Raw genomic sequence first — 13,872 nt, forward strand, 5'->3', positions numbered from 1 at the left:
CCCCGTATAGGTTTTAAATGTCTGATAATTGTCCCATGGGTCACTCCTGGTTCTTTTAAAGGTAAATCTCATTGTGAGGCTTTGGAGGAGCTCTCTTGAAAAGACCCAGCCTGTTTTACTGCTGATGTTTTCAGCTGTGAATTTCTTTATTTCACTTTCTCTATCAGTCTGATCCCAACTGCTTTTGAATGTTTCTTAAAATTTAAAGTTTTAAAAAATTTCTGATTCTCAACTCTCCCTTGTTTCTTAGTGCTATTATGATTTTATTTTTTAAAAATCTCTGAATATCAGTAGGACTTTGGGAGATCCAGCCTGTAATCATGAATTAGAAGCTAATATTACTTTTATAATAGGAACAAAGAATATGGAAGTCTGGGGAGAATGTTTTGCAAAGTAGGGGTTGGACTAAATTTACAACTACAGTGGCCCGCTTAGCAAGGCCATCGACTTCTGTTCTCATTTCTCGAGGACATGATTCTGTAATCGTGGACTTGTTGGGAGACTGTAAGCTCTCTTTGTTTTCCAGTGTTGCATTTCTAGTGTTTAACACAGGACCAGGCACAGAGGTTCATAATTAATATCTAATGAATGATCAGATTTAGAGCATTTTTTTCTACCATGGATTCACTTGTCACAGTAGGTCCTTATATTTTTGTAGTTCTTTTTTTTGTTGGTTTTGTTTTGTTTTGTTTTGTTTTTGCGGTACGCGGGCCTCTCCCTGTTGTGGCCTCTCCCATTGTGGAGCACAGGCTCCGGACGCGCAGGCTCAGCGGCCATGGCTCACGGGCCCAGCTGCTCTGTGGCATGTGGGATCTTCCCGGACCGGGGCACGAACCCGTGTCCCCTGCATCGGCAGGCGGACTCTCAACCACTGCGCCACCAGGGAAGGCCTATTTTTGTAGTTCTTTTACCTTTTGAAAGTATTTTCGTTTTCATGAGGATTTGCTACCTCCTTACCTCTGTCCCACTTCCTCAGTTCACTTTCTACATTTTTACTTCTTATCATGGGGCTATTTATATGTACATTTTTACAGAGAGCTTTAATTTGGAAACATCCCCTTGAATCACATTCTAGCAATATTGGTTTGCTGAAAGAAAACTTAGAAATGAGCACATGTTAAAAAAGCATTTTAACAAAGCCCATATACCAAAATCTAGAGGTTCATAGAAGGGCCTTTTTAGCCGGTCATGTGATTCTTACTGGCTTTTATTATAAAAGCTGCTCAAACAGTCATGTTTGTTTAGGGACAAATTTTAAAAGGAGAGGGTTGTAAGAGCAACCTAATGATAACTGAAGGAGATAATGCTTGAATCATAGTGCAGTATGATATGTGAGTTTATTTATTTATTTTTTAATAAATTTATTTTATTAATTTATTTTTTTTGATTGTGTTGGGTCCTTGTTGCACACGGGCTTTATCTAATTGCGGTGAGTGGGGGCTACTCTTCGTTGCGGTGTGCGGGATTCTCATTGAGGTTGCTTCTCTTGTTGTGGAGCATGGGCTCTAGGTGCGCAGGCTCAGTAGTTGTGGCGCACAGGCTTAGTTGCTCCGGGGCATGTGGGATCTTCCCGAACCAGGGCTTGAACCCGTGTCCCCTGCACTGGCAGGTGGATTCTTAACCACTGCACCACCAGGGAAACCCAATATGTGAGTGGTGATGACCCTTAATCAGTAAGACAAGGTTAGATTTGCCACATTGTAGAAAGAGTGGGGAACATTTTCATCTCTAGTCGCTGCTCTGACTTACAGGCTGTGCGCATTGTTTCACCTCTTTGAGACTGACTCCTCTCTTTTTACTTCTTTGATCCCCACATCATTCTTCTCTCTTCCCCTAAGGTTCTTGTATGGCATGTGAGAACCTGGAATCATCTCCTTTCTTTGATTGCTTATTTCCTTCAAATCTTAACTCTGATATTACTTTCTCAAGGAATTCATCCCCAACTCATTAAGTTAGGTTATGTACCCTGCTGTGTACTCTTATAGCATGTATCCTAATTGCAATTTTGCATTTATTATATGATTGTTTATTTAACAATTTCTTTCAACAGATATTTATCGAGTACTTAATACATCGTCTCTTGGATTGTAAGCGTTATAAGGCAGAGTAATGACTGGGTCTGTGGGTTTTGTTTCTGTTTTTCTTGGCCACTGTGTCCCTAGCACCTAACACAATGCTTAGACGTAGGGTGTTCTCAGTGAGTACTTGTTGAATGAATAAATAAAAATGGAGGTGATAATACTGCCTACCTTACAAGGCTGTTGTGAGCCCTCAGTGTAATTATGTGTATGAAGTGCTTAGCTTGCTTGTGGCCTGTAACTGTTGATGTGAGGCATCAGTGTACCGTGGTCATAGAGATCGGGTATTGTGGATGCAGATAGCCCTCTATTCTTGTTCCCCCACTAACTAGCTTTGTGACTGCACGTAGGTGCTTAATATCTCGGATTTGTATTTTCTTTATGTATAAGTGGAAATAATAACTACCTTATAGGGTTTTGTAAGGACTGTGTGTGATCATGGTGATAATTGCTCAATAGGTGGTGGTTATACATTGTTTTAATGTTCATGAATAAGACAATAATTAAAGGAATATATAGGAAGTATCAAAAAATTTACATATGTGGAAACACTGTATTCTCTGATGTGATGATAATACTGTATTGCCATTAGCCCATAATCCCCAGAATATCCAATATTTTCTAATTATGTCTATGATGGGTTGTACTGTGTTGGGTGCAATTTTGTTTTTAAAAGGACTTTCTGAAGTACAGGCCTTCCTCGACTTACAATGGGAATTAGGTCCTGATAAATACATCATAAGTTGAAAATATCATTCGTAAGTCAAAATGTGTTTAATACACCAAACCTACCTAACATACAGTAGCTTAGCCTTGCTTACCTTAAATGTGCTCAGAACACTTAACGTTAGCCTACAGTTGGGCAAAGTCACCCAACACAAAACCTGTTTTATAATACAGTGTTGAATCTCATGTAATTTATTGAATACTGTAGGGAAAGCAAAACCCAATGTGATTGTCTGGTACAGAATGGTTGTAAGTGTATTGCGTTGTTTACCCTCATGATTGTGTGGCTGACTGGGAGCTGTGGCTCACTGCTGCTGCGTAGCATCATGAAAGAGTATTGTGCCATATGTTGCTAACCCAGGAAAAGATCAAAATTCAAAATTTGAAGTACCATTTCTACTGAATGTGTATTGCTTTCACATCATCTTAAAGTTGAAAAATGGTTAAGTGGAACCATTGTTAAGTCGGGGACCATCTGTTTAATGATTGCATATTCTTGAACAGTTGAATTATATTAAGTCCTAAACCTTATAAACTTGAAAATGCCTTAGAATGCCCCATCATTTATGTGTAAAAGTCACAGTAAGCAAGTGACAGTATTGGAAATCAACCAGGATTTTTTGGACCACTGAATGTTCATGGATAATGTTTGAGGATATAGGACGCTATTCTGAACAGTAGTTCACAGTCCTTTCTGCCTGGAGTCACAAGCATCCCCTGTGCTTTGGATGCTTCACCAGCCTTTCCTGCAAAAGCGTATTAAAATACAGCTGACCCTTGGACAACATGGGTTTTGGACTGATTGCTCAGGTCCACTTATATGTGGATTGTTTTTCAACAAATCCATTCTACAGTACTACACCATCTGAAATTGGCTGAATCTGCAGGTGCAGAACCATGGATACCGAGGGCCACCTGTAAAGTTAGATACGTGGATTTTCACTGCACTGTGGGCAGTGGGGTGGGTGGGGTGGTCGGCACCCTTAACCCATGCATTGTTCAGGTATCAACTGTACAAGTGAAAAGGGCATTTACATATTTGATAATTTACATATTTAAAAAATTCATTTATAAGCATTTGATGCTTTTAACTATTTACAGTAACGTAGTCTAAGCTACCATGTCTAGCCCTTACTTTTCATTTGAATTGTTTATACTTTCATCTTGGCTACATGGCCCTGACTTTTGACTTTCATCAGCAAGTGTTTCTTTTATATAGAGTTAATCATTTGCATTCATACAAATGTTTGTGGAGAAAGATGCAGAACTTTCTTGTGATCGGTGATGGACCTTTATTACAGGCTCAGCAAAACAGTCCCTCCTCTACGGGATCTGGCAACACAGAGCATTCCTGCAGCTCCCAAAAACAGATCTCCATCCAGCACAGACAGACCCAGGTAGGTCAGTGATTGTTAAACAGAGGAGGAAAAGAAGGGCCGAGGAATAGATACTAATAACTACATATAAAATCTAGGTCCTCCCTTTGTTGTCCCTTTATTTCTCTGACTTCACCTCATTATTTGTGTGTGTCGTATTCAGAACTTGCATTATGAATATTTAGAGTCTTTTGGAAGGTGCTTTTAATTTAACTTTTTGAGGTGTTTGTTTACCTTTCTGGTGTATTGCAGCAGAAATGATTATACTGCAGCATGATGTCAGGGAAAAGACCTCTAGGCCTAGATTCAAACTCTAGCTCTACAACTTATACCTTATCTTTTTGGGCCTTAGTTTTCTTCAGTTCAAATCATCTATAAAACTGTGGTTGATTATCATTATCTTAGTGTATACAAAACGCTTGGTGGGACAGTGCTTATTGTAGGCTTCAGTGAATCTTAATTCCCTACTTTGTGAAAGTACTTAATTTTTTCCTTGTACATACTCATTTAGCAAGACCTAGCTAAACTTCTTTTTTTTAGAAATTTTTATTGAAGTATAGTTGATTTTATAATATTGTGTTAATTTCAGGTGTACAGCACAGTAATTCGGTTATACATATATATGTATATGTCTATATTCTTTTTTTCCAATTCTTTTCCATTATAGTTTATTACAAGTTATCGAATACAGTTCGCTATGCTATACAGTAAATTCTTGTTTTAAACTTCTTTAACATGTGGCACACCAACATAATTTCTCCTTAAACAGTCTTCAGAAACTCCTTAATTTAGGGAATGTTGTGAACGTTCAAAGATAATATCTGAAAAGGATAGTGAATATATCCTCCATTTTGTGGTATTGAGCTAGCCAAATATTATGCCTGGTTTTCTTGAAGCCTGTTGGCACTGTGTTGCCTTCAAGACAGGATGCTTGGCAATCTAGGAGAATTTCTTAAGATGCAAGAGCTAAACATTCCCTCAGGAGCAGATTTTCAATTTTATTTGAATTAAGCTTTTGAATAGTTGAACAGACTTAGATAGTTGAGCGTTCACCTCTCCCTTCTGGTTACTCTTTGTTTCCACTAGGTGGCATGTTTGTTGTTTAGAGATTTGGGTCCTGTCTCCTCTGATGGCCTTTTCTATTCAAAGTTAGTTTCATTTCTAGAGTAGTATGTTTCTTTACTGTTCAGCGCACAGCAGTTTGAAAATTCATATATTTGATTCCAGAGCTAATATATTTTTGAAGGGCAGGTGTAGCAGAACATAATGCTTAAAGAATGGGATGAGGAAAGCAGATTTAAATTCTTGAGCCATGCGATTCCAGGCTAGTTGTGTTGTCAAGTGCTTTTTTTTTCAGAAAAGTAATGAGAAAAATGTGATGACATGTAATATTTTGAGACTAATCCTAAACTTGTTTTCTCTTTATAGTCTGACCTCACAATAGAAAAAATATCTGCACTAGAAAACAGTAAGAATTCTGACTTAGAGAAGAAGGAAGGAAGAATAGATGATTTGTTAAGAGTAAGTATTAAAATGTTGTAAGAGATTTTATAACAGCACTAATTAATTTTATGTATATTTGAATTATGTACATATCATAGAGATAATTACCATAGCCAAATAATAAAGTTAAGAAGTAAACATTTGGATATTTTCCTTTAATCTGAGGGAATCTGAGTAGGGAACGAGGATCAAACCTATATTCTAAACTCTGTCTTTAAATTGGACATCTCAATTATAGAATTTTAATATTTAAATATATACTAGAGGAGTATATGTGTGGAGTATTATTGTATTTCATTTGGAACTGTGAGAATAGGTATAAAATGTTTTCCCATTTCAGGAAAATTGTTTTGTTTAATGTCCTTGAATTTTAAAAACTATTTCACAAGTACTTTTCAGCCCTGGTTTTGTATTTTGTATCTTTTATAACCTATTCATGTAAAGTTTTTGTGCTTACAAGAGAAACTTTAAAAATAACTAATATGGAATTAAAAATATACCTCTAGAAAATATACAATGGTGTTTTTAAATTTTAATTTTATTGGAGTATAGTTGATTTACAGTGTTGTGTTAGTTTCAGGTGTATAGCAAAGTAATTCAGTTATACATATACATATATTCATTCTTTTTTAGATTCTTTTCTCATATAGGTTATCACAGAATATTGAGTAGAGTTCCCTGTGCTATACAGTAATACCAGATATTTTTTGAAATAATTTTTTATATATATATAAATTTATTTATTTAATTTATTTTTGGCTGTGTTGGGTCTTCGTTGCTGCGCATGGGCTTTCTCTAGTTGCGGTGAGCAGGGGCTACTCTGCAGTGCGCAGGCTTCTCATTGCAGTGGCTTCTCTCGTTGCAGAGCACGGGCTCTAGGTGCATGGGCTTCAGTAGTTGTGGCACACGGGTTCAGTAGTTGTGACTGACGGGCTCTAGAGCGCAGGCTCAGTAGCTGTGGCGCACGGGCTTAGTTGCTCCGCGGCATGTGGGATCTTCCTGGACCAGGGCTCTAACCCATGTCCCCTGCATTGGAAGGCAGATTCTCAACCTCTGAGCCACCAGGGAAGTCCTTGAAATAATTTTTTAATATACAGTTTGGCATATTGACTGACCCATTCTTTACAAGTTTTTTTTAAGGTTTATTGTTTTCTTATTGTAAAAGCAATACATGCTCTTTATAATAAATTTAGAGAATAGTAAAAAAAAATAATATGACACCCATAATTCCATTACTGAGGTAAAACATTTGGTACATTTACTTCAGTAATTTTTTGAGCTATTTGTTGCATATATATAAATTTTTAAATTTTTTTATTTTTGTTTTTTGGCCACGCCACGCATCATGTGGGATCTTAGTTCCCTGACCGGGGATTGAACCTGTGACCCCTGCAGTGGAAGCCCGGAGTCTTGATCACCAGACTGCCAGGGAGGTCCCTGTAGCATATATAAATGCATCTATACATAAATACTACCAATTTATAAATAAAATTGGCTAACATTTTAATCTTCTCCAGTGTTTTTATTGTTCTCAAGCTGATGTTCCCTTTCCTATTCAGAAATATTTTTCCTTAGGCCTTTTTTTTTGTTGTTTGTTTGCTTGCTTTTCTCCGTCTTTCAATGAGGAGAGCCATGTTTGGACTCAGTATCTATCTTCCATCTTTCATTGTTAGCATCCATACTTGCTTGGGGTTGCTCTTATTCCTGTTTTTGTACACTTGGGTGCTCGTTGAATTACCAAGATTTATAATTAGATATGTGGGTTTAAAAAGTTCCTAACCTAGTTGCAGTATTGGCAGGTTTTTGTCCAGGGTAGCTCTGCTGGACTGAAAAAGGATCATGGGCTTGTCTTCTTCCTTCATCACCTGACTTTCTTAAGATTGAGAAGATGAAGTGAAAAACTGATCCTAACTTAGGACTCTTTTTTGGGGGGGTTTTAAAAAAATGTCTGGTTTAATTTTCCAGGGAGTGGTATGTTCTCTTTACTCACCGCTACCCTCTTTCTACTGCCTTGTTTTCTGAAGGTTGTAGTCTTTCTTTGGGTATAGAGCAGTGCCAGTGGAATGGATATGTCAAAAAAGAAGACACAAAAGGACAGCTGCCATTTTTTCAAGTTGATGAGAGCTTGTGTTTCTGATTTGGAGGGACAGGGGGAATGACCACTGCTCTTTATATCTCCTTTCAGGCAGGCATGGACCATTCATTGAGTTTTTCCATTTTAGTTAGATGTTTGGGTAAGGCTGCATCAGGAGCTGCTAGCCAGGTGCTATTTTAAACCTGAATACAAAATCGTTAGTGTTAGAAACCACAGAAATTGAGTTCTTAAAAGTTTAAATAAGCTGCCAGAGATTGATTGATGCCATAAATTTGATTACAGATTTCAATGCTCACCTTCCAAAAGTAGATTGAATTTCATATAAACATTACATGATCTTTGTTGTTGTTGTTTTTTTAATGTTTGTTTATTTATTTATTTATTTATCTGGCTGCGCCGGGTCTTAGCTGTGACACACTGTATGTGGGATCTTTGTTGTGGCATGCGGGCTCTTAGTTGCAGCATGTGGGCTCTTAGTTGCGGCATGCATGCGGGATCTAGTTCCCTGACCAGGGATCGAACCCAGGCCCCCCCGCATTGGGAGTGCAGAGTCCCAACCACTGGATCACCAGGGAAGTCCCAACATTACATGATCTTTGCCTTGTAGATTTTTAAGTGTGAATTAGTCACATTTACCCAAATGTACTTGTACTTAGCCTTCGGTAATGTGGTGCATAGAACTCTAGGGCTCTGTTAGAAGAACTAATGAGAAGAAATTATGTTTATGAGGAGAGTAGAAATTTGGAGATGGAAGCTGTTGTACAGTGGTCACTTTCAAATGAAGCTGAAAAGTCTCACAAATTGAGTGTGCTGTAGTATCTTCCATTTGTGCTTTTTACTGTTTCAGAAACACTTATATAATTTGATTGGGAAATGCTGTATTTTTTTCATAATTCAAGCAAGTTATTATAAAGTATCATTTATTTGCCAAAAGAGTAGATATCTTTTGTTTAACACAAGAATAAATTCAGGAGTTGCAAGTCAAAGTTGACCTTGGGTTAGTGGTTCTTCCCTTCCCTGTTATTGTAGGAGGCTTGAATTTTTCAAAGTATTTAGCCCTTCTGACCACAGCTAAAGTAACTGTGTATTTACATTCTGGTGTTCTTGAACCAAGATGCTGTATTCAACTTCTTTGTTAGTTCTGTCTTAGGCGGGCATGGGTGTGCCTGGCTTCTCTGGTAAGGAACATTTATATAAATCCATGTCTCTTCTTCTTTGGAAACAAGAGCAGAAAAACAAAGAACAATTGAACATAAAGAACATTATGTAGTTTTTTAAAAAAAAATTCTGTAATTTTTTGGTAGTGCTTAATCACCCTTTGGAAGTATTTAATCTGTAAGTGCTAAAAACTGCTCTTCATATGAATTTTAAACATCTCATTCATTGTAGGATTTTTCTTTTATTTTGTGACAATTTAAATATGTGTGATGTACTAGATTTATCTGTAACTGGCTTTGGGGAGGAATAAAATATGATCAGTAGAAAAACATGCCCACTTCTAGTAACAGAATTCATCTTTAATAAATGATAAGTTTATTTAAAGAGAATCAAGGAATGAAGTACTTACCTTCTTTTTTAAAAAGACATAGTTACTCTTACCTCTTTGAACCTTAATTTTGCTTATAATTTAACAACAAATGATTTTCAGACTCCCTAGAAACTGCTTTTGTATTAATCTATCTTCCTTGGAGCTAATTAAAAAAATTTTTTTCCATTGAAGGCCAACTGTGATTTGAGACGGCAGATTGATGAACAGCAAAAGATGCTAGAGAAATACAAAGAACGATTAAATCGATGTGTGACAATGAGCAAGAAACTCCTTATAGAAAAGGTAAGTGATTAGTGGTGGCCTGAACTCTGTACCCCAAGATGCTTATTGTGGCTTCTATACTCTTTACCTGAAATGAAAATATTTCAGAGTAGGGCTTCTTAGGAAAAGACTTCTCATGATTTGACAGTGAGAATTCTTTCTTGTGTGGACACTGAACCAAGTATCCAGAGTGATAATTTGGGATATTTTTTCTGATTGTGCTTTGCTTTGAGTATGGTGTTGGTTGGACAGGGGCAGCTTGTCCTAGTTGAGTTTATTCAGGGTATTGCTCTCCAAAATTCTTACATTCGTCCTATTAATTAAAGCGTGTGTCCTGTTGCTATTACAGACATTTAGCAATAGTTTTATGTCTATTTCAGATATGGTATTTGGAGTAACTTAAGTATATAATAATGTGATAATTCAGTGCTTTGTGCTTTAAAAAACTAAGTTGGTATTTACTTGTATATGATTACTTTAATTGGCTGATGTCTCCTTTATTATAGTAACTGATTAGTTGCAACTTGCTTTTAATAGATATAAGTAACTATTTATTGAAAACTTTTAAAATACTACATCTCCAGTACTTATTTATCTTATAGTGAAAGTTTTAAGATGACAGTACTTCCTAATGAAATTATTACAAGCTAGAGGTTTGAGACAGACAAGTGTTTTTTTTAAAAAAAAAAATTTTTTTTAATTTATTTTGGCTGTGCTGGGTCTTCGTTGTTGCGGCTTGTTGTGGTATGTGGGATCTTAGTTGCGGCATTTGGGATCTTAGATCCCCGACAAGGGATCAAACCTGGGCCCCCAGCTTTGGGAGCCTGGAGGCTTAACCACTGGACCGCCAGGGAAGTCCCAGACTAGCAGTTATTTTTGCTGAAGTCTTTGAAATGCTGTTAAAAAGACAGGGAACACTGATAAAAGTGAAATGAATTATTTTATTGATGTCAAAGATACTGTGGAGAACTTTGCTTCATCTCTTAATCCATTAATTTTATAGAAAGGAAATAACTTTTTTCCACATTTATAAGAGAAATAACAAGGTATATGTTAACATAGAACATTTATGGGTTATATAGAACATTTATAGCTTTAGGGTACTTCCTGAAGTCAATGTAGATTTAGGCAGTTGTCCTAAACTTTGAGCAGTATAGTACAAAAAATAAACATAATGCTATGAGTTCTCATAGGAAAATAAAATTATTTTCTATTTGTCGTTTTCCCCTAAGTCAAAACAAGAGAAGATGGCATGTAGAGATAAAAGCATGCAAGATCGCTTGAGATTGGGCCACTTTACCACTGTCCGACATGGGGCCTCGTTCACTGAACAGTGGACAGACGGTTATGCTTTCCAGAACCTTATCAAGTAAGTGAATTGTGATGATTAAGTTGAGAACTGAAAAGTTGGTTTGGACTTAAAAAATTTTTTGTAATTGTAGTCATTAATATCTTAGTAGTGGCAGTCATTTTGTTCAGTTTTTGTCACCACATGTGTTAAGAAATGTGGGGAATGAGATAAAGTCCTGGGAAAAAAATGACAAATAATCAGATGAATAAAAAACAAGTTCTACAATAAAGCTTAAAAGAATCAGAATCAACAAAGCTAAGAAAGAAAAATCTGGACCTGACTTGATATCCTTTTAATTATGTAATTGATTTTCATGAGGAGTACACCCACAGTCAGCATTTATTCTGGGTCCACAGGAAAATGAAATAGGCAAAGACCCAAGGAAGGATTTCCTGAGTTAGGTATAAAACAAAATAAAGCTTAGGAAGAACTTATAGGACATGTCCCTGGGGCTATTTAAGGGGAGAGTATCCAGTCAGCAGAGATAATCACCTCCTTGGAGGCAAGGACTGAGCCATCGGTCAGGCTGGTGACCAGCCCCACTACCTGTGCCTCTCAGCAACTTGGAATCTTGAGCATTCCTTCACTTTATTATAACTTTGGTTTGAAACATTCAAGTGTTTACTCCAAGGAGAGAGTTAACGTTTAAACTCCTGGAATTCCAACTGTGTAATATTAGCTCAGGACTTAAAAAAACCTTCAAGTTGTAGTACCTTTTATTGTATCTTATTTATTTATTTTGATTTGATAGATCATTTCCATTTGAGACTGGGTTGCGGAGGGCAGGGGTGGCACATTGTATTTTTTTTTTTTGCGGTACGCGGGCCTCTCACTGTTGTGGCCTCTCCCGTTGCGGAGCACAGGCTCCGGACGCGCAGGCTCAGCGGCCATGGCTCACGGGCCCAGCCGCTCTGCAGCATGTGGGATCTTCCCGGATCGGGGCACGAACCCGTGTCCCCTACATGAGCAGGCGGACTCTCAACCACTGCGCCACCAGGGAAGCCCTGATAACTTTTTGTTTGTTTGTTTGTTTGTTTTGGCACGCCACACGGCTTGCAGGATCTCAGTTCTCTGACTGGGGATTGAACCCGGACCCCAGCAGTGAAAGGGCCGAGTCCTAACCCCTGGACCACCAGGGAAGTCCCCTGGCTGATACCTGTTAATTATAAGTATTTTATTTTTTAAAATTGTGCTTTAATCAGTTAATTCCCTTTCTTAATTTTAATGCAGAATTGAAGTTCTTTAGTTGTAAAAGGCTGTAGCTGATATCCTCACAAATGATAATTTTCTGTGTATAAGAAACTCCATGGGGCTTCCCTGGTGGCACAGTGGTTGAGAGTCCGCCTGCTGATGCAGGGGACACGGGTTCGTGCCCCAGTCCGGGAAGATCCCACATGCCGCGGAGCGGCTGGGCCCGTGAGCCATGGCCGCTGAGCCTGTGCATCCGGAGCCTGTGCTCCGCAACGGGAGAGGCCACAACAGTGAGAGGCCCACGTACTGCAAAAAAAAAAAAAAAAAAAAAGAAGAAGACAACTCCATGACACATAATTTGGTGGGCAAGGTACCTGAACACAAGGCAGGAATACTAGGTTTTATAGGAAGAGGCAAACCTCAAGACATTAAATTTAATCAGATAATCAAATATAGTCTCAGTAGGAGCCTCAACACAGTTCTTTTGTTCTCACTGTGTTCCTTGGCTCTGTTTTGAATGATCTTTATTAAGATCCTAAAACAGAAGATTTACTGTCTAATAGGAAGATCGTAACAGATTTGTAATGTTTTTTGACCAGGTTAGTAATTTTTCCTAAAAATATGTTTGAATCTATTGAAAAAGTAGCTTATTTTATAGTTCTGAGAAAGTAGTTATATTAAACACTGTTGTTATTCAGGACACAATTTTTTATTTAAACAAGTCTTAAAGTCTCAAATAATCAATGGCAAGGCAATAAAAACTTTTTATTAAGATTTTCTTTATATTAAAGTAAACCACATTAAAGTAATGGAATTTGACCTGTATTCAAAATCGTGGTTGTTTAAGATGTGGATTATCAGAGGGAGTAAATTAAACTTTATAGCATTGTTATAGTCCACATAATCATTCTGGTGTGTAAGGAATCATAGCATTCCATTTTAAAGTCATTTCTCCTGAACCATCTGATTCTTGGTCACATGATCCATAATGAGAGACAATTCTTTTGTTTTAATTTTAATATTTTATTGAAGTATAGTTGATTTACAATATTCTGGGTATGCAGCAAAGTGATTCAGTTATACATATATATATGTATTCTTTTTCAGATTCTTTTCCATTATAGGTTATTGCAAGATATTGAATATAGCTCCCTCCGCTATACTGTAGGTCCTTGTTGTTTATCTATTTTATATATAGTAATGTGTATCTGTTCATCTCAAATTCCAAATTTATCCCCCTGTCCTTCCCCTCTGGTAACCTAAGTTTCCATTCTGTGTCTGTGAGTCTGTTTCTGTTTTGTAAATAAGTTCATTTGTATCATTTTTTAGATTCCACATATAAGTGATATCATATGATATTTGGAGAGACAACTCTTTTTGTTGATTTTATAAATGCCAGATTTTCCTTGGGTAGTATATACCATTTTACAGTTTCTAGTACACATGGAACATATGAAATCCTGGGAATCTTTAAAAATTGTTATCTTGGATATTTAGACGCTCTCTGTAGATCACCACTAAAATTATTTTGGTTAAAATAACGTCTGAAAATATGTGCATTTGTTTTTTTAATACCTCTCCTACTAGTTATGATACAATTTTGCTATTGAAGTTGCCTGTAATCGTTTCCTAGGGCTACTGTCACTAAATATCATAAACTGGGTGGTCTAAAACAACGTAAATTTATTTTCTCAACAGTTCAGGAGGCCAGACACCTTGAAATCAAGGTGTTGAGGACCATG

The 13,872-nt window shown here is 37.1% G+C and overlaps 1 protein-coding gene across 11 annotated transcripts in view; it reads left to right on the top strand.

Annotated features, from left to right (window-relative positions):
• TLK2 (tousled like kinase 2) overlaps window positions 1-13,872 on the top strand; it is a 104,173-nt gene that overhangs the window by 55,498 nt on the left and 34,803 nt on the right. For all 11 annotated transcript variants that reach the window (XM_067715942.1, XM_067715939.1, XM_067715940.1 and 8 more), the window contains 4 exons: window positions 4,106-4,201; window positions 5,609-5,701; window positions 9,499-9,609; window positions 10,821-10,957. In XM_067715942.1, the coding sequence (XP_067572043.1) occupies window positions 4,106-4,201; window positions 5,609-5,701; window positions 9,499-9,609; window positions 10,821-10,957 (437 nt within the window). The remainder of the gene's footprint in view (window positions 1-4,105; window positions 4,202-5,608; window positions 5,702-9,498; window positions 9,610-10,820; window positions 10,958-13,872) is intronic.

The sequence above is a fragment of the Pseudorca crassidens genome, chromosome 19 (assembly GCF_039906515.1).
Source record: "Pseudorca crassidens isolate mPseCra1 chromosome 19, mPseCra1.hap1, whole genome shotgun sequence".
Lineage (NCBI taxonomy): Eukaryota > Metazoa > Chordata > Mammalia > Artiodactyla > Delphinidae > Pseudorca > Pseudorca crassidens.